Below are 19459 nucleotides of genomic sequence, written 5' to 3' on the forward strand. Positions count from 1 at the left end.
GAGCTTTGCCTTCTGGCTCAGCTCTCGTTTGGTCACAACAGTGCGGCAGAGAGACTGCAATACTGCCCCAGCTGCTCCCATTCTCCGGCTGATTTCCTTCTCCATCTTTCCCTCACTTGTGAACAAGACCCTGAGATACTTAAACTCCTCCACCTGGGACAGAGTCTCGTCCTCTACGTGGACTGGACAAACCATCGGTTTCCTGCTTAGAACCAAGGCCTTAGTTTTGGAGATGCTGATCCTCATCCCAGCCGCTGAACACTCGGCTGCAAACCGATCCAGTGAGAGCTGAAGGTCACGAACCCAAGGTGCCCTCAGGACCACATCATCTGCAAACAGCAGTGACGCAACCTTTAGCCCCCCGAGACGTATACCCTCTCCGCCATGGTCACGACTCTGCCTAGAAATCCTGTCCATGAAAATGACAAACAGGATAGGTGACAGAGCGCAGCCCTGGCGGAGACCAACCCCCACTGGAAACGGATCCGACTTACATCCAAGCACCCGGACACAACTCTTGCTTTGGTTGTACAGAGATTGGATGTCCCTCAGCAGGGTTCCCCTCACTCCGTACTCCCTCAGCACCTCCCACAAGATCTCCCGGGGCACCCGGTCATACGCCTTCTCCAAATCCACAAAGCACATGTAGACTGGATAGGCATACTCCCAGGCCTTCTCCAGAATTCCCGCAAGAGTAAAGAGCCGGTCAGTTGTTCCACGACCAGGACGGAATCCACATTGCTCCTCTTGAATCTGAGGTTCGACTATCGGCCGGACCCTCCTTTCCAGTACCTTGGCGTAAACTTTCCCAGGGAGGCTGAGTAGTGTGATACCCCTGTAATTAGCACACACCCTCTGGTCCCCCTTTTTGAAAAGGGGAACCACCACCCCAGTCTGCCACTCCCTCGGCACTGTCCCAGACTTCCACGCATTGTTGAATGTTTCAGCCTCGCCTTATTTCTATCAGGAAAAATCAGCTTACATTTTTTTAAAGCTTGTGCATTTGTACTGTCTTTTTTAATCATCATTGATAAAATTATAATTTAAAAATTGCTTTACAACATTGCATCTTTTTCAATATTTTTTAAGTTTTTGTAAATAAAAATGCCCCAAGAATTAAATTATATGATCATTTAAAACATTGTTTTAAATGATTGTATATTTTTACTTCAGTGGTTTTTGTTGTTGTTTGGAGTTCTAGTTAAATAGAGTTTAATCAAAAAAATATATTCAAATAACAGGGGGGAAAAATAACTGTTTTGGTTTTACAAAGTGGTGCACATTTTACAACATTTATTTTTTTTGGTCAAAGGTTTTTTCATTTTTTTACAAACTAAATGACCTTTCAAAACATATACCGGTACGCAATTTAAGTCGCCTTTGTTTTTAAATAGTTATCTAATTGTTTTAATAGTAATAAATAAGTGCATCTCAGTGTATTTTTAATCCTGGTTAAATGTCAATTAAATAAAATAAAAATTGGATAAAGGTAAAACAAAAAAAGCCAAAATATTAATGCTAGTAATAAAATGACATAGCTTTTAAAGCTGGTGTGCACAATTCTGTTTACGTTATTTACAACTATTTTTAATCCTAGTTGAATAAAGGCTATATTAAGAGTGCCAAAATATCATTAAAAAATGTACAAATGTAAAAATGGTCTTGTTTTTTTACATACATTTTTTTAAAAGCTCTGTACTTTTGTTTTTATTTTGTAGTTAAAAAATAACGCCACATACCCTCTCAAATGAGATGCAGCTTAAGTGTGTATACTTAATATGATTTAAACTACAAGTGTATTTTCTGTTTTTGCATGGTCTGGGAGTGTTTGTGTGTCTGTGTGTGGTTGCTTGACTTGTGTTTGTGTCATCTTGTGTGTTTGGGAGAGGCAAACAAAAGGGTCTTTACAAACCTTTGTGTGTGCGTACATGCACTGGGCCTCGAGTATAGCCTTTAGCATCTGTGTGTGTGAGGGGAGGCCATTGTGTCTCCTGGGAGGTGTGTGTGTCTTTAGATATGTGTGTTTGCAGGTCTCGTAACGGTCTACCGGTGTGGTCTGCTGTGAAAGGAGGGCAGGGGGTGCATCGCTTATATATAACCAAGAAGGCACTTTGTATCACCAAGCAGATTGAAGAGTGAAAACTACACACACACACACACACACGAGTAAGGCTCACTGCGGTGGATTGTGATTGGTTTGCATTCAGCTGACTGCAGGTAAGTGATGTTATCTAATGTGCATGTTTGGTGGTTTCAGTGCTCCGCCTTATTGTGCTTTGTATTGTATTGTAAATGTATCTTTGATATCTTTACGTGCAGCGTATGTTCCATATTTTGGGGGGTCCGCACTCAAAGAAGGCCCTAATAATAATGTATATATCTATCTCAAAGAAGGTGAAAGTTTGTTTTCTGTTATTATCCAAGAGAATTGTAACAATGTACATCATATGTATACAGCAAGGGGTGTTCACATCACACTTAGAGACATTATGAATAAATGTCACCTCATGATATTATTATGCGATTGACTACGCATTTATTTTTAATTATTATAAAAAATGTAGTAAAAACTGGCAGCCACAATTTTACTGTAAAATTAGTGTTTTTTACAGCATCTTACTGTAAATGGAAACATGGTACTATAGTTATTTTCCAAGTCAAATTCTGGCAACTGAGCTGCCAGTTTTAATTACAGTAAAATCTAATGTCTTTTTACAGAGTACCATTTGATGGACAGCTTGCTTTAAAGTCAGAAGTCAAGCAGTATTCATTATTTTTATTTGAACCAAAAAAAAGTTTTGAAATGTATGATAGTGTAACATTTGTTGCATTATTAGATAATATTAACATTTAAAACATATGCAATAACATTCATTTGTTCTGTCAAAATTTAGTAAGAAAATACTTTGACGCATATTGTTTCAAGGCTTTCATTAAATGCAAGCTGGACAAGATTTGGCCCTAGATATGTTTGCCACCCGTGGTATACATCTTATGTTACATATGAGGCAGATTTAAGCATGTATATCATGTTTTAGTATATTATAATGGCGTATCAACATTCACGAGACGCCTTCCACCCGAATGCAGCTGAGATAGGCTCCAGCACCCCCCGCGACCCCAAAAAAGGACAAGCGGTAGAAAATGGATGGATGGATGGATTACGTAGCATCATAGCTGCATATTAATGCCATTAAAGCACTTTCTATTGAAATAAACACAAAAAGCTGGGAATAGAATTGTGACCGGCGACCAGGTGAGGATTTCCTGCACCATAATGTGTATTTTGAGAAATATTTTCATACCGAGCCTTTCTTTGCCTCTCCAGATCAGCACATCAAAGCAGAAGATGAATGAGATTGTAGAAGTTCCATGGTTGTGCTGAGAGGTGAAATAGAGGCCGACATGTCAGACATCATGACCTCTTCTTCACCTGCTCTCCTCTTCCAATGTGATTACACCGACTGGTCTCCCTCCTTGTCCATCATCCCGTCCGTCTACCTGGCAGCCTTTGTGGTGGGTTGCCTGGGCAACGGGCTGGTGCTCTGGGCCTACCTGGACCGAGCCGAGGGCGGGCTGTGTCGCAGCCAGCAGGGCGGCGCTGTATCAGCACGGCGTGTCCTACAGAAGAAGTGCGGAAGGAGCCGCAGATTCTGGTCCAGCGCCTCCGTGCCACGCCCGTCCCGTTCTCTAACGGACATCCTTATAGCTAGCTTAGCGTTAGCTGACCTCTGCTTCCTGGTGACCCTGCCCCTGTGGGCGGCGTACACGGCTCTCGGCTACCATTGGACGTTCGGGCAAGGCCTCTGCCAGCTGAGCAGCTTCCTCACCGCCCTCAACATGTACGCCAGTGTGTTTAGTCTGAGCATGCTCAGTGTGGAGCGCTACTGGGTCCTGACGGGACGCCGGCACTCTGCCACCCCACCGGCCCCTGCAGGGGGATGTCCCAGTCGGGCAGTGCGGGTGCTCGGGGGGATGTGGGCGCTGGCGGGGGTGCTGGCGCTTCCCGCTTTGCTTTTGCGGTCCGTCCAGGAGGTGGAGCTGGAACCTGAGGAAGGTTCTGTGGTGTACTCGTGCCAGATGGACTACTCCATACTGATTGGCTCAGAGCTGGGCGAGGAGGAAAGGGATGGAGCCGAAATGTGGTGGGCGGCGGCGCTGAGCCTCAAGTCCACGCTCATCGGCTTCCTGCTCCCTCTCCTGGTCTTACTGGTGTGCTACTGCTCGCTGGCCCGCCTCCTTAGTGGACACTTCGGACGGGGGCCTCGACCTGACCGCCGGCGCCAGCGCAGACTCCTCCGGGTCATCGTTACTCTGGTGATGGCCTTCTTCCTCTGCTGGCTGCCCCTGCATGTCAACAAGACATTAGCCCTGCTGCTGGAGTTTGGACTGCTCCCATACTCCTGCACCTTAGACCAGATCCTCCTGGCGGCTCACCCCTACGTCACCTGTGTTGCCTACCTCAACTCATGCCTCAACCCGCTCCTCTACGCCGCATGTGACCCCTCATTCCGCAAGAAATGCAAGGCCACTCTTGTGTGCGGGATGAGCTGCAGGAAGGACGGGAGGGGAAATGAGGCAAGGAAGGGGGAAGGCAGCGTGGACTTGCATATGAGGACACAGGAGGCTAGGACACAGGAGGCTGACATGGTCACTGAGGGGTGCGAGGGCTAGAGCCTAGACCTAATTACAATTGAAATTCAGTGGGGTCACTCTTCACAAGAGGCACTCCCAACTGCATGCAAACAAATATATATATATATGTATATAGAAATGTTTATATATATATATATATATATATATATATATATAGTATATGTATAAATATATGCATATATATATATATATATATATATATATATATATATATATATATATATATATATAGAATATGTATAAATATATGCATATACATATATATATATATATATATATATATATATATATATATATACTGTATATATATATATATATATATATATATATATAATACAATCAGCAAGATAAGATGGAGCTAGACTGTTTAGTATTTTATACACAAGTAGGAAAACCTTAAAGCCAGTACAGGCGTATTATGATCAAATTTTCTTGTTCTTGTCAAAAGTCCAACAGCCGCATTTTGTACCAACTGTAATGTTTTTATGCTGGACATGGGGAGACCCGAAAATAATATGTTACAGTAATGGAGACATGACATACATATATATATATATATATATATATATATATATATATATATATATATATATATATATATATACACACATTCATACATACACATACTGTATATACATTAGGGCTGCACCTCACCATTTGTTCAAAAATGTAATATTCAGCAATAATTTTTTTAGATAGTCAAACATGTATTGCCTATGATCTGCTGTGCACCCTTAAATTTGATCACAGCTTGATTTAAACTCATTTTTAAAACCTATTAAAGCAAATTCAATTCCAACAAATGGAAAGTAAATGACTGAGGAACGAATGGTTTTACTTTATTACACAAATTAATAACCACAGGGAAAGAGCAAAATGTCCTGTAAACATGACATTTATGTTCATGCAGTCCTGTCACTCAACTGCAATTATTTACCCAAAGGAGTGAAAGTGTAAACATGAACATTCCTGGCAGTCTATCAATAAGAACTGTAATAACTGGCAAGAACAAATCAATTAATTTTTATAATCGACATTGTCGATGAGGTGGATTAATCGTTGCAGCCTACATATATATTTAGGTTTTCCTCACAATCCATAAAAAATGCAACAATTCAATTTGGTTTTAAATACATGTTATACTGTTAACTTGGCACAAATATATTCCCAAGAACCAGAACAATTGCACATGTTTTTGTGTGTTTTTGCAATAAATATTGGGTAGAAAATCCATCCATCCATTTTCTACCGCTTGTATCTGTGTTGGGTCAAAAAGGCTATTATATTTTTGTTGTTGTTAAAAATGTGTTTGTTTTTATTTTTCATGAAATACAATATCGAGCGCCCACTGAATTATTCTTTGACCATAACATTTTCTACTGTTTTGATGCGACGAATAAAGTGTTTTGAACAAAACAAAGTAAAGTAGCTTATAGCTCTACTTGACGACATGTTTTATATTCTATTTTTTATAGTAGTATGATATTTGTATGTAAAAAAAAAAAAATTAAACTTTGCTTGACCTCAAACTTTTCTTGGTTTGGCATTTTATCCTTATGTCCTCCATGTTTTAAAAATAACTGAATGTTACCAAAACCACACCAAACTATGGAACCTTTTAATAACACAACACAATAACATTCATTTATTTTCTTTTTTTCCGCAGAAAACCCGACTCATTTATCTGGAGTAAGTAATCATTTGTAAATACATTTTTACCGATGCATCTGTCAGTCACGTTTTTTTTCAGTCTGGTCTGGGAACATAACCCATACTTGCCAATCTTGAGACCTCCGATTTCGGGAGGTGGGGGGGTGGAGAGGGGGGCGTGGTTGGGGGCGTGGTTAAGATATATATATATATATATATATAAGAAATACTTGACTTTCAGTGAATTCTAGCTATATATATATATATATATATATATATATATATATATATATATATATATATATATATATATATATATATATATATATATAAATAAAAAGAAATACTTGAATTTCAGTGTTCATTTATTTACACATATACACACACATAACACTCATCTAGTCATTGTTGAGTTAAGGGTTGAATTGTCCATCCTTGTTCTATTCTCTGTCACTATTTCAGAACACACACATTATACAAATATACATTATAAAATCAATAAGAAAACGGGAGCTCTAATTTGGGAGTCTGAATTAGGATCAGAAGTTCCTATATAAACATTGCGCACTCACGTAGCCTTTTTGTATTGATTACTGCAGCTGTGCACTGGATTCATTCACAAATACAAACTACAACTCACAAACACTTTAGAGTTAGGCTCCACCATCAGAATGTGTACTTAAACTTATAAAGATCACATGGATATTATTCAGTGAGTTGATTCACCAAAACTAGCCTGTTATACAGGAGGAAAAAGCACACAGGACGTTTCAATTGTTCACAGACTGGTCGCTCTCATCAGAATGACAAGACACTTCCGGTCTGCAGGTGATAGCATTCAATTGGGAAGAAACGCCCTACTGCCCCCTACTGACCAATGTGAATACTGATAAATGTGTAATGACAGCTCCAAAAACGAATTCAAACCACAAAATAAAATAAATAAATCAACACAAAAATGTGGCACATTATGGGTGGGTCACATATGCATGTACAGTAGATGGCAGTATTGTCCTGTTTAAAAGTGTCACAACATTGCTGTTTACGGCAGACGAACTGCTTTACGGGGGACTAAAACTTGACTGCTGCTGTTGTGTGTTGTTACCGCGCTGGGAGGACGTTAATGAAACTGCCTAACAATAAACCCACATAAGAAACCAAGAACTCGCCCTCCATCATTAGCTGTTTATATTATGGGAAAGCGGACGTGAGAACAGGCTGTCAACATGTCACTCAGGTCCGCATGGAGCTGGAGGGGGCGTGGCCTCCAGCTCCGCCTGAATTTCGGGAGAAAATTTGTCACGGGAGGTTTTCGGGAGAGGCGCTGAATTTCGGGAGTCTCCCGGAAAATCCGGTAGGGTTGGCAAGTATGACATAACCCCTGCAAAACTGTAACTGAATAAATGTAATAATTTACTTCTCCCGTCCATGTCAAACATTCTGCTTGTTATGGAAGACATTTTAGCCCAGACAGATCTTCAACTCCATTAGATACAGAATACCCCCAAAAGACTTTAGGGGAGGCGCGGCAACTTGAGAACAATAAAGACAAATAGATATATCACACCTGCTGAGTTACTTTAACTTCAGTTGAATTTAAAGTGTAAATGAATAGATTGTAGTTGACTTAGTGAGCAATGAAATACAGCATAGGATGATGAGATAGAAACAATTGGAGTCGTTACTTAGCACTACTGTCCAGATGGAGGCGCTGTAAGCCTCACTTTTCTCCTGCTGCTTCATTCCAATGTGTAGTCTTGAGTCTTCTCCGCGCCCGCTGCAGAAAGAAGATGGGCACAGCTTTAGTGCACGACGAAGAGATGACTCGCTACAAACTGCTGTGGTTTGAGTAAGTAAGAAGAAGGAAGACGAGGATTGGCGGGAATGTAGCTAACAGGAAGAGGAGCGGGAATGTAGCTAACATTCATATAGCAGCGAATCTTTAGCTTCGTTCCACTAACTTAACCAATATATTTTGAAGTAACCTTTTAGAATGTAAAGCACTCAATTGACGCCACAAGCAGCTAGTTTGCTTCTAAAGTCACACAAATACAGACAGGAAAATCTGTTGTCGTATAAACAAATCAATGTGTACCATTAGGCATGGCTACTTTGTCTAAACTATGTCAAGTGTAGTGTTCTACAGACACTTGAGATACAAACACATTGCACTAATATGATGTTGTGTTTCTATGTTTAAATATATATATACATATATAACACTTAGCTGTGTTGTTTGTGTGCAAGTGTCCAGAATGAACGCTGTTTATTTACAATATTGCCACGCTGGGAACCTACTTTGTACTTCCGGTCAGCGGCCGGACGAGTTTAACAAGCGCACCTCAGTGCTAATCAAACATGGTACTTTAACATATGAAGATATATATTTCCCAATCAACGACAATATGTTATTGGATTGATTGATATTCATTTAGATAAGTCTGAGCTTGTGTACAGCAAATATAATACAACACGTCACAGGCAAGTAAATACACACAAAAATGTTAGGAACTCCCTCTAAAAAATGTAAGGAACTCTAAACTCCAAAGGCATGTTTGTAACTTTAACAACAACTATTTCAACAAAATCACTGCAATGCATGCAGGGAAGCTCAAAGCGACAATAGAATACATGATATTATATATATATATTGTTGTTATAGAGTCATTTATAGAATGACTGCCCAAAGAGAGAAATGTCACTGTCAGTGAGTGATTGTTATGACTGATCTCTTGAATGTAAACATGTCCCTCCAGTCCAGCCTGTGCGATCGAGACCCCCGAGCGTCTGACAGTGAGTCACGAAGCCTTGGTCAGGACCGGCCTGGCTGCTCGATGTGTTCCTACACCTGTCCGAGAGGCCTCGGATGATGACATTCTACTAGTGCACAGGTGGGCCAACGTCCCAAATGCTTCCTATACTTAGTAGAGTACATGGAATTATTTGACTTGCAGCAAGGAGTATCTAGACGCAGTGAAGAAGACCCCCTACATGACGCTAGACGACCTGAAGGAGTTCACCCTACATTACGGGGACGTGTACTTTCACCCAGTTAGTGTTACGGTATCATTTTCTTATTCAAAGTTTTCTTCCAGAGAGTCAAGCAACTTTGTGCTCTAGAACATCTATCACTGTGCCAAATTGGCTGTGGGCGCCGCGTTGCAACTGGTAGATGCCGTTATGACCGGGAAGGTGAGAAATGGCATGGCTTTGGTCAGGTGAGGAAATCATGGTACATGTATTTTTACTGTTGAAAGTCAGCGAGTACTACTACTACTACTTTGTCAACAGACCCCCAGGACATCACAGCATGCGCAGTGCTGCCAGTGGATTCTGTGTCTTCAACAATGTGGCCATAGCAGCCAAGTACGCCCAGCAAAAATATGCTGTTCAAAGGTAATAAGAGTTTTTTTTACTCGTACTTTGTATATTTCTCACACCTTTGTTTCTTTTGCAGAGTGCTAATAGTCGACTGGGACATACATCATGGTCAAGGGGTGCAATATGCCTTTGAGGACGATCCAAGGTATGTACATGATTGTTGTATTGTTTTATGAGCTGTAATGCACATTTCTACTCTTTCTCCAGTGTGCTTTACTTCTCTTGGCATCGCTATGAGCACCAGGAATTCTGGCCTAATCTCAGAGACTCAGACTATGACTGTGTGGGCAAGGACAAAGGTGCTGGCTTCACTATAAATGTGCCATGGAACAAGGTTAGTGACAGCCACTCTTTTGTATTCATGAAAGCAATGAGAAATAGGCTCAATCAGACATGCTCTATTATACACCTGATGCAAAATGCAATATTTCAATCTTTATGATGATATTTTGTTTCACTTACAAGTTACAATGTTGCAATAGATTTGCTCAATTTGCCTGATCTGGAAACTTCACTGCATTCACTTTTCACCAGTCTGTGTTGTTCTATGTACAGTATATACAGTATACACAAACCTTGCTTTACATATGTTAACTGTGCCTGATAAAGGAACTTCACTCCCTTCATTTGTCCAGATGTCGGTGTACTGTATACAGAACATTAATACAGTATATTGCTAAGAAATGTTAGTATTTTCAGGGTTAAATTTGTTCTGCACTATAATTTGCTCACTTTCATGTTTAAGGAACCTCACTCCATTCACCCTCTACTCTAGATGGTTTTGTTGGTTTATACAGTAATGCTATGTTTACAAAATGCCTTATTTTGTAGTTTGGAACAGTCAAGTACCAAACTTTGTTTCAGACATGCTCAGATTGCCCGGTCAGGGAGCTTTACTGCATCCTTCATTGTCGGTTTACAACACGGATGTACAAAGTGCAAAATAACAGCTAAAAGAAAACAAATAGAGCAAAAAGGAACTTTGCTAAGAGGCTGAAATTTGGAGACTAATAATAACTTAAATAGTGCTTTGAAATTGTAAATGTTTCACACTTTTGAATTTGGATTAATCATGATTTGCAGTATCAGTCTTTCAAAACAGTAGAGCTCTTCTGTCATATAGAGGATCTTTGACATGTGTTTTTCCAGTATGTGAGTCTGAATGTTGTCTGTCTATCTGTGTTGGCCCTGCGATGACGTTGCGACTTGTCCAGGGTGTACCCTGCTTTCCGCCCGATTGTAGCTGAGATAGGCTCCAGCGCCCCCGCGACCCCAAAGGGAATAAGCGGTAGAAAATGGATGGATGGATGGATGATTAATCACAGGTTATCGCTCGCTTGCATAATTGAAAATTAACTTAAAAGAAAGACCCCAATATGTGGACACAAATGCAATTTTATCGTCAGAATGACATCCAGGAGCATTTAAAAAAAAAAGTTTTACTTGAATGTATGTCATTTGTTCTAAATTCCAATCAGGGTGTATTTGGGAGAGGAATTTGCCAGCGAACACACCAGTCAGAGTCATTTATGAACTGACGTATGCATTGACCTGATCACTGACCATAGAACCATAGAACGTGATTAACCACGGTTAAAGTAAAGGAGCAATACATTGCGTAATTAATCTGCGTATCGGTTTACATGATTAATAGAGGTGGGGGAAAACAATCTATTTTTAGATGCATCGCAATTCGGACATGGACAATTATAAAATGGATTAGTAAACATCGATAATCAATGTATTTATTGTAAATGAAGTAATGCAGTCAGTTGTAAAATGAGCCACCTCACAGAGATAATCAATGTATTTATTGTAAATAAAGTAATGCAGTCAGTTGTAAAATGAGCCACCTCACAGAGAGATCCGACCAGCTCCTATATTTTAGGGTTCTTATCTTCCAGTTTTTCACACATTTCCATTCATTTAATAAATGTAGGAATTAATTGAACTGTTTCGTAATAAAAATGCTCTGTTTTTTAAAGTTGCAAGTAATAAACGCTGATTTAGTGAAACGAAATGTAAAACTGCATCAATATACATAAATGAAAGATGCATCGATTATTGATATATAATGGAATGGTAGCTACTGAATCGTAATCGCGAGGTGCCCAAAGATTCCCACCTCTATTGATTAATGCCATCAGATGATAATCACATGAGTTAACTCATTATTTTTGACATCCCTGATAATAAAGTAGTGCTTTTTTCTTTCAGAATATACAGGAAATATGAAGACATTGAACAAATATATAGAGTGGCAACGTGCATCCTTTGATATCTCAGTATGGGACACCCTTGAGATACACAATACTGCAATATTTATAGCAAACTTGACCTCCTTTATTTGACTTGTGTTGTAGGTATATGAGACACTACAATGTTCTTAAGAGGAATAAAGATATCTCCTTGTTGAAAATGATGCAGCACTACATTTTACTATCCACATGCTGACTATGTCTGACTTTATGTCTTATTTCTTCTTTCCAGATTGGAATGCAGAACAGCGACTACTTGGCCGTGTTCTGTCACGTCCTCCTGCCGGTCGCCTACGAGGTGAGCCGGACAATTCACCTTAAATTAGTAACACATGCCAGGGAACCCATTGGCTGAACTTTGAACTGTAATTATCCTCACAGTTTTGCCCTGAGCTGGTGTTGGTGTGTGCAGGCTTTGACTCCGCCATCGGCGACCCAGAGGTACTGAATGATGGCTTTTGCATTCATGTCTATTATTACTCTTTATATTCGGTATTGTCGCCTTGTGCTTGTGTTGCTTCAATACTTCAAGTCATGTCCCTGTGGTCAGCATTGACTGTAGTGGTCTGAAATGTTCCCTTGCATGTTGTATTAGCGTTCATCTTTGCTGCTAAAATAATCAAGCAATGTTCTTTTAAAGGCACTCAAAGTGAGTACATTTTAGTTATAAGGCGCTGTTCACAGATCAAATGACTAAGCGCTGTACAAAACATAGGTGAAGTAAAACAACAAATCAATTAAAACAACATGGCCGACATCATAAAAAGGATACAGAGGTGATTAAAATGATAGTTAAAAGGTGCATTAACTAAAAGCTTTACTAAAAATGGAAGTTTTCAAATGTTTCTTAAAAGTGTCAACACAGTCAAGATCACAGAGGGACTGATGCAAGTTGTCTGGGAGCTATAGTCTGGAATGGCAGGGTTTCAAAGGACTTGTTGGGATCTTTACAAGACACTGGCCTGAAGAGTAGGGGCACAACAAGTCAGTGATGTACTGAGGGGCCCCACCATGCAACTGAAGAGTAGGGGCACAACAAGTCAGTGACGTACTGAGGGGCCCCACCATGCAACTGAAGAGTAGGGGCACAACAAGTCAGTGATGTACTGAGGGGCCCCACCATGCAACTGAAGAGTAGGGGCACAACAAGTCAGTGATGTACTGAGGGGCCCCACCATGCAACTGTAGAGTAGGGGCATAACAAGTCAGTGACGTACTGAGGGGCCCCACCATGCAACTGTAGAGTAGGGGCATAACAAGTCAGTGACGTACTGAGGGGCCCCACCATGCAACTGTAGAGTAGGGGCATAACAAGTCAGTGACGTACTGAGGGGCCCCACCATGCAACTGTAGAGTAGGGGCATAACAAGTCAGTGACGTACTGAGGGGCCCCACCATGCAACTGTAGAGTAGGGGCGTAACAAGTCAGTGACGTACTGAGGGGCCCCACCATGCAACTGTAGAGTAGGGGCATAACAAGTCAGTGACGTACTGAGGGGCCCCACCATGCAACGCACAGAAAGTCAGGACTAAAATCTTTAACTCAAAGTGGAATGTGACTGGAAGCCAATAAAGACTGGATCAAACGGGAGTGATGTGGACTGTTCTGGTCTAAGGTCTGGCAGATTCATTTTGTACCGTCTGAAGTCTCTTTAGCGTTGACTTGTTGAAAAGAGAATTGCAACAGTCAATACCAGAGGAAATAAACGTGTGAATGATCATTTCCAGATCCAATTTTGACAGCAAATTTCTTACTTTAGAAATATTTCTGAGGTGATAAAAATTGTTTTTGGTCAGTTGAGGACAGAGACCCTCTAAAGACTTGGAGTGACTGGACACAAGTCAACAGTTTGTGGTCAGTTGAGGACAGAGACCCTCCAAAGACTTGGAGTGACTGGACACAAGTCAACAGTTTGTGGTCAGTTGAGGACAGAGACCCTCCAAAGACTTGGAGTGACTGGACACAAGTCAACAGTTTGTGGTCAGTTGAGGACAGAGACCCTCCAAAGACTTGGAGTGACTGGACACAAGTCAACAGTTTTTGGTCAGTTGAGGACAGAGACCCTCCAAAGACTTTGAGTGACTGGACACAAGTCAACAGTTTTTGGTCAGTTGAGGACAGAGACCCTCCAAAGACTTGGAGTGACTGGACACAAGTCAACAGTTTGTGGTCAGTTGAGGACAGAGACCCTCCAAAGACTTGGAGTGACTGGACACAAGTCAACAGTTTGTGGTCAGTTGAGGACAGAGACCCTCCAAAGACTTGGAGTGACTGGACACAAGTCAACAGTTTGTGGTCAGTTGAGGACAGAGACCCTCCAAAGACTTGGAGTGACTGGACACAAGTCAACAGTTTGTGGTCAGTTGAGGACAGAGACCCTCCAAAGACTTGGAGTGACTGGACACAAGTCAACAGTTTGTGGTCAGTTGAGGACAGAGACCCTCCAAAGACTTGGAGTGACTGGACACAAGTCAACAGTTTGTGGTCAGTTGAGGACAGAGACCCTCCAAAGACTTGGAGTGACTGGACACAAGTCAACAGTTTGTGGTCAGTTGAGGACAGAGACCCTCCAAAGACTTGGAGTGACTGGACACAAGTCAACAGTTTGTGGTCAGTTGAGGACAGAGACCCTCCAAAGACTTTGAGTGACTGGACACAAGTCAACAGTTTGTGGTCAGTTGAGGACAGAGACCCTCCAAAGACTTGGAGTGACTGGACACAGGTCCAAGGTTTGTGAGGCTGCTGTGACAGAGCACCAAGGCAGTTCTTCATCAGGGGGATCTTTGAATGACTTGACAGTACATGTTTGGCTTACTTCACATGTTCTTGCTGTCCACTGATATTTCTGACTGTAGCTTGAATATTTTCCAGGGTGAAATGTGTGCCACCCCGGACATCTTCGCCCACCTCACTCACCTGCTGATGAACCTGGCCGGGGGGAAATTATGTGCTGTTTTGGAGGTCAGATATTAATTACAGCTCTCTCTATTTATTATATCTAGTTATTTTTTGTCATTTAGGGAGGATACAACCTGACTTCACTCAGCCAGTCTGTGTGTCTCACTGTTCAAAGTCTGCTTGGCGACCCTCCGCCCCGGCCCACGGAGCTCCAAGGACCCTGTCAAAGGTTGCGTCACAGTGCCGTTGGAAGGAGCGCTCACAGTGTATTCAAACTGCTTGTGTTTCAGCGCCCTGGAGTCCATTCAGTGCGTGCGCTCTGCTCATAGCAAGTACTGGTCCTGCCTTCAACATGCAGGTAGCACTTGAAGATTACAGACACTGAATGCAGCTAAAGAGATAAGGAAATGGTGTTTGTCCCCCTTCCTAAGCGGAAAGACCCCCCTCAGATGTGAGCACTAAGCTGGAAGCAAGTGGAGAGGCAAGAGTTATCAAAGCTGACTTAGTGTGGCCCCAGCCTGCCAGACACCTTCCTCCTGCCTTCTGCACCGCAGCATTGATCCCCGAGGACCTGCTTTGTCCCCTGGGCTGCTTCAGGTTCCCCTGGGACCCCCACTCACAGTATGAGCCTTCTTACCTTCAACTCAGTGGACTTCAATTGTGACTGATTATTTTCTCCCTCCCTCTCCAAGAAGAGATGTGGATGTTTCTACGTGGTCCAGCCTCACCGCACTTGTGAGGAGACTGGAGAAGAATGAGGTACAATCAGGAAGTTTAAAAAACATAAACCTCATTTAAACTTGTGTAGAAATACGGGAAAATAACTACAAATGTGTGCTTCATTCACTAACGGTGTTACAAAAAAGATCAGTTGTAATAATACATCATGTTGGATGTAGAGAACAAACACACACTTTATTTATTGAAACACAATTATTGAAATTCAACAATTTGGTAACATGTCAAATGATGCAAACTATAGCCTGCGAGCCAAAAATGGACAACAATTCTTCTCAACAAAAGAGGAGAAATATAACCTTAAAGGAAAATGTAATTTAAAACATTTGTATGCTCGTACAACACTTCAAACCTTTAGCATATATGTATGATAAATAAATGATAAATGGGTTATACTTGTATAGCGCTTTTCTACCTTCAAGGTACTCAAAGCGCTTTGACACTACTTCCACATTTACCCATTCACACACACATTCACACACTGATGGAGGGAGCTGTCATGCAAGGCGCTAACCAGCACCCATCAGGAGCAAGGGTGAAGTGTCTTGCTCAAGGACACAACGGACGTGACTAGGATGGTAGAAGGTGGGGATTGTAGAATTAAATGATGGAATAGATTAAGAAAATAAATCAAACCAATGTGATTCACTTTAGTTCACAAAGTGCACAGAACAAGAATTATGATCAACATCTTCAACCTTTTTTTAATTTATTTTTTAGATAAAGATTATTTATGTATTTAATATTTGTTTACTTACGATGGTATATTATTATTTATTCACTGTTCTGTCACAGAACAAGGAAATAGGATGAAATTGCTATGGTATGAAAAAGGGTAGGATTAAATAAGCTCTGCTTCTCTCTACTCCTTTTGGGACGTGCTGTCATGAATCACTGGAAATATGTGATGATGACATCATATCAAATGTGTGTTTGAAATCAACTGAAACTGAAACTGAACTCAATTATTGAATGACACATTTCTGCTGCAAAGGCATTCCTAGCCGTCACTGATAGGAATGATTAAATGTTCAATGTGTATACTAACTCCCACGGTGCACAGCAGGAGTCCTTCAGAGGTACTGGGTTTCATATAGGAGGGTTTGTAAATGTATGTTCCAATCATGTTACATTTGTTATTTTGCACTAAAAAAGTAACTATTGAATACTTTATTTCCCGTGAATTTGTTTTAGTACAAAAAAAGCATCAAATTAAATTCAAGTTTGATTAAAAATGTATGAAAAGGTTTCACATAAAGTGTTGAAAGGGTTCAGGGAGAGGAGGGGGCTCCAAGCTCCAAAAAAAATTCTTCTTCGGTTCCCAGTTTAGCCTGAGCCTTCATTCAGAAACTACATTGTCATTTCATTGTCAAACTCCATCCCATCCATCCATTTTCTACCGCTTATTCCCTTTGGGGTCGCGGGGGGCGCTGGAGCCTATCTCAGCTACAATCGGGCGGAAGGCGGGGTACACCCTGGACAAGTCGCCATCTCATCGCAGGGCCAACACAGATAGACAGACAACATTCACACTCACATTCACACACTAGGGCCAATTTAGTGTTGCCAATCAACTTATCCCCAGGTGCATGTCTTTGGAGGTGGGAGGGGTCTATCCCCAGGTGCATGTCTTTGGAGGTGGGAGGGGCCTATCCCCAGGTGCATGTCTTTGGAGGTGGGAGGAAGCCGGAGTAGAACCCACGCAGTCACGGGGAGAACATGCACACTCCACACAGAAAGATCCCGAGCCCGGGATTAAACCCAAGACTACTCAGGACCTTCGTATTTTGTAATACTTTCCTGTACAAGCACTTTTGAAGCAAAAATCATAACACGAGCACGTTGCCATTGAAGTGTAAAAAGAAGTTAGCCAGTCAGTCGATAGCTAACATTATCAAGCTTCTCTTACTGCCTTTTTTGTGATATTTCTGAGGTGAGTTTCCTTCTGTGTGACCTCCACGTTTTCATTGAAGATCAGAAATGGCTTGGCCTTGGTGAGTGACGTCTCCATGGCGATGGCGCATGTCTTCGGGCACACTCCCAAACAACGGTACGTACAAACAAAATGACTTATTTATTTTATTATTGGATTCACACTCAGAGTGGTTGAAACATGTTTGTGCAGAGTTGTGGTGGTGTGTGTTGGAGACACTGAAGTCCTGAGTGGCCTGCCAGAGGATGGGTGACTATCATTGATGCTTCATCCTTTCATGAAGTGATGAAGTGAGCACACATCTTCCACTTTTAGGAAAACACTTACAGTGCACTTCAGCAAGGAGGCGCTAGACAAGCCCAGGTGCAAATATTACATCCCGGTGTGTCTGAAGAAGAGCTTGATGCAGGCCACCTGCAGCCTCCTCCTGCCACTCAGCTACCAGTATGACCCTGACCTGGTCCTGCTGGCCCGGGTGCCAGGGAGCCACATGGGCCAGAGCGAGTGGCAGCAGCTTGTAGGCCTCCTGCAGGGTCTGGCTGGGGGTCACATGCTGGTGCTCATTCAGGTCAGCATGCAAGAACCAACTTCCTACTGTTTGCTTAGCTAACATGGCCTACTGCACCAGACTGTACACCAAATATTAGAAACACCTCCTAGTATGAAACCACCTTTCACATTTCCTTTCATATCAGGAAGGTGAAAAGGCTCTGGTGGGGCCGACAGCGTCCTCCCTCTCTGGGAGCCCCGCCTCCTCTCTGGAGCCACTTCCTGCTCCAGGAGCTGAGGACATTGAGGCGCTGGAGAGCCTGAAATGGCAGCTGACGACTGACTGGAAGCTACTGCAGACGTCAGCTCAATGCAAAGAGTTTACTGCTTGTTGCGGAACAAAAGCAGCAACAACATGAGATGCATCCATGATCCACTTTTGTCAAGATTGAGGACATCTCTTTTACATGTGTGCTAGCATGTGGACCATCTCTTTTACATGTGTGCTAGCATGTGGACCACCACCCACATCTCTTTTACATGTGTGCTAGCATGTGGACCACCCACCCACATCTCTTTTACATGTGTGCTAGCATGTGGACCACCACCCACATCTCTTATACATGTGTGCTAGCATGTGGACCACCACCCACCCACATCTCTTTTACATGTATGCTAGCATGTGGACCACCACCCACATCTCTTTTACATGTGTGCTAGCATGTGGACCACCACCCACATCTCTTTTACATGTGTGCTAGCATGTGGACCACCACCCACATCTCTTTTACATGTGTGCTAGCATGTGGACCACCACCCACATCTCTTTTACATGTATGCTAGCATGTGGACCACCACCCACATCTCTTTTACATGTGTGCTAGCATGTGGACCACCACCCACATCTCTTTTACATGTATGCTAGCATGTGGACCACCACCCACATCTCTTTTACATGTATGCTAGCATGTGGACCACCACCCACATCTCTTTTACATGTATGCTAGCATGTGGACCACCACCCACATCTCTTTTACATGTGTGCTAGCATGTGGACCACCACCCACATCTCTTTTACATGTGTGCTAGCATGTGGACCACCACCCACATCTCTTTTACATGTGTGCTAGCATGTGGACCACCACCCACAGGGGGCGCTACAAATGTCATCTGTCCTCATTTCTCTAATTGTTATTCAACTTTTTTACAATTGCCCAATCTTCAATAAAGCAAACCATTAAAAATGATGTCATCTTTTGAAAACAGTGCAGAAATTGAAGTTGTATGTGTATATATATATATATATATATATATATATATATATATATATATATATATATATATATATATGTCTTAATAAGGTTATCCAAAAAATAGTGCTCGATACCGTAGTAGAGCGCAATATATGTATGTGTGGGAAAAAAATCACAAGACTATTTCATCTCTACAGGCCTG

At 41.8% G+C, this 19459-nt stretch overlaps 2 protein-coding genes across 4 annotated transcripts; both read left to right on the plus strand.

The window, feature by feature from the left end:
- Positions 1 to 3310: 3310 nt before the first annotated feature.
- On the plus strand, positions 3311 to 4674 carry aplnr2 (apelin receptor 2). Its single transcript, XM_061970465.2, has one exon. It carries the CDS (start codon positions 3373 to 3375, stop codon positions 4672 to 4674), a length of 1302 nt encoding a protein of 433 aa, XP_061826449.2. The 5' UTR covers positions 3311 to 3372.
- Positions 4675 to 8002: 3328 nt separating this feature from the next.
- On the plus strand, positions 8003 to 19267 carry hdac10 (histone deacetylase 10). 3 transcript variants are annotated; one of them, XM_061969392.2, is made up of 19 exons: positions 8003 to 8155; positions 9063 to 9197; positions 9261 to 9357; positions 9427 to 9524; positions 9598 to 9702; positions 9764 to 9832; positions 9895 to 10021; positions 12178 to 12243; positions 12327 to 12386; positions 14818 to 14907; positions 14967 to 15073; positions 15135 to 15202; positions 15276 to 15465; positions 15537 to 15603; positions 17556 to 17632; positions 17708 to 17764; positions 17831 to 18083; positions 18211 to 18494; positions 18565 to 19267. In XM_061969392.2, exons 1-18 carry the CDS (start codon positions 8097 to 8099, stop codon positions 18421 to 18423), a joined length of 1938 nt encoding a protein of 645 aa, XP_061825376.2. In that variant the 5' UTR covers positions 8003 to 8096; the 3' UTR covers positions 18424 to 18494; positions 18565 to 19267. The 3 variants fall into 3 exon arrangements, with proteins under 3 accessions (XP_061825376.2, XP_061825377.2, XP_072770113.1); XM_061969393.2 differs by having other exon boundaries at positions 15540 to 15603; XM_072914012.1 differs by lacking the exon at positions 8003 to 8155 and adding an exon at positions 8648 to 8787.
- Positions 19268 to 19459: the final 192 nt, after the last annotated feature.

This window comes from Nerophis lumbriciformis, linkage group LG10 (assembly GCF_033978685.3).
Source record: "Nerophis lumbriciformis linkage group LG10, RoL_Nlum_v2.1, whole genome shotgun sequence".
Taxonomy (NCBI): Eukaryota; Metazoa; Chordata; class Actinopteri; order Syngnathiformes; family Syngnathidae; genus Nerophis; species Nerophis lumbriciformis.

What these genes read in the sequence shown, in the direction of transcription:
- aplnr2 (XM_061970465.2), top strand. Translation starts at nt 3,373, where the DNA reads ATGGTTGTGCTGAGAGGTGAAATAGAGGCCGACATGTCAGACATCATG.
- hdac10 (XM_061969392.2), top strand. Translation starts at nt 8,097, where the DNA reads ATGGGCACAGCTTTAGTGCACGACGAAGAGATGACTCGCTACAAACTG. An exon ending in TAAATGTGCCATGGAACAAG is followed by an intron (nt 10,022 to 12,177) that starts GTTAGTGACAGC and finishes TCTTCTTTCCAG; the next exon opens with ATTGGAATGCAGAACAGCGA. An exon ending in CCGCCATCGGCGACCCAGAG is followed by an intron (nt 12,387 to 14,817) that starts GTACTGAATGAT and finishes AATATTTTCCAG; the next exon opens with GGTGAAATGTGTGCCACCCC.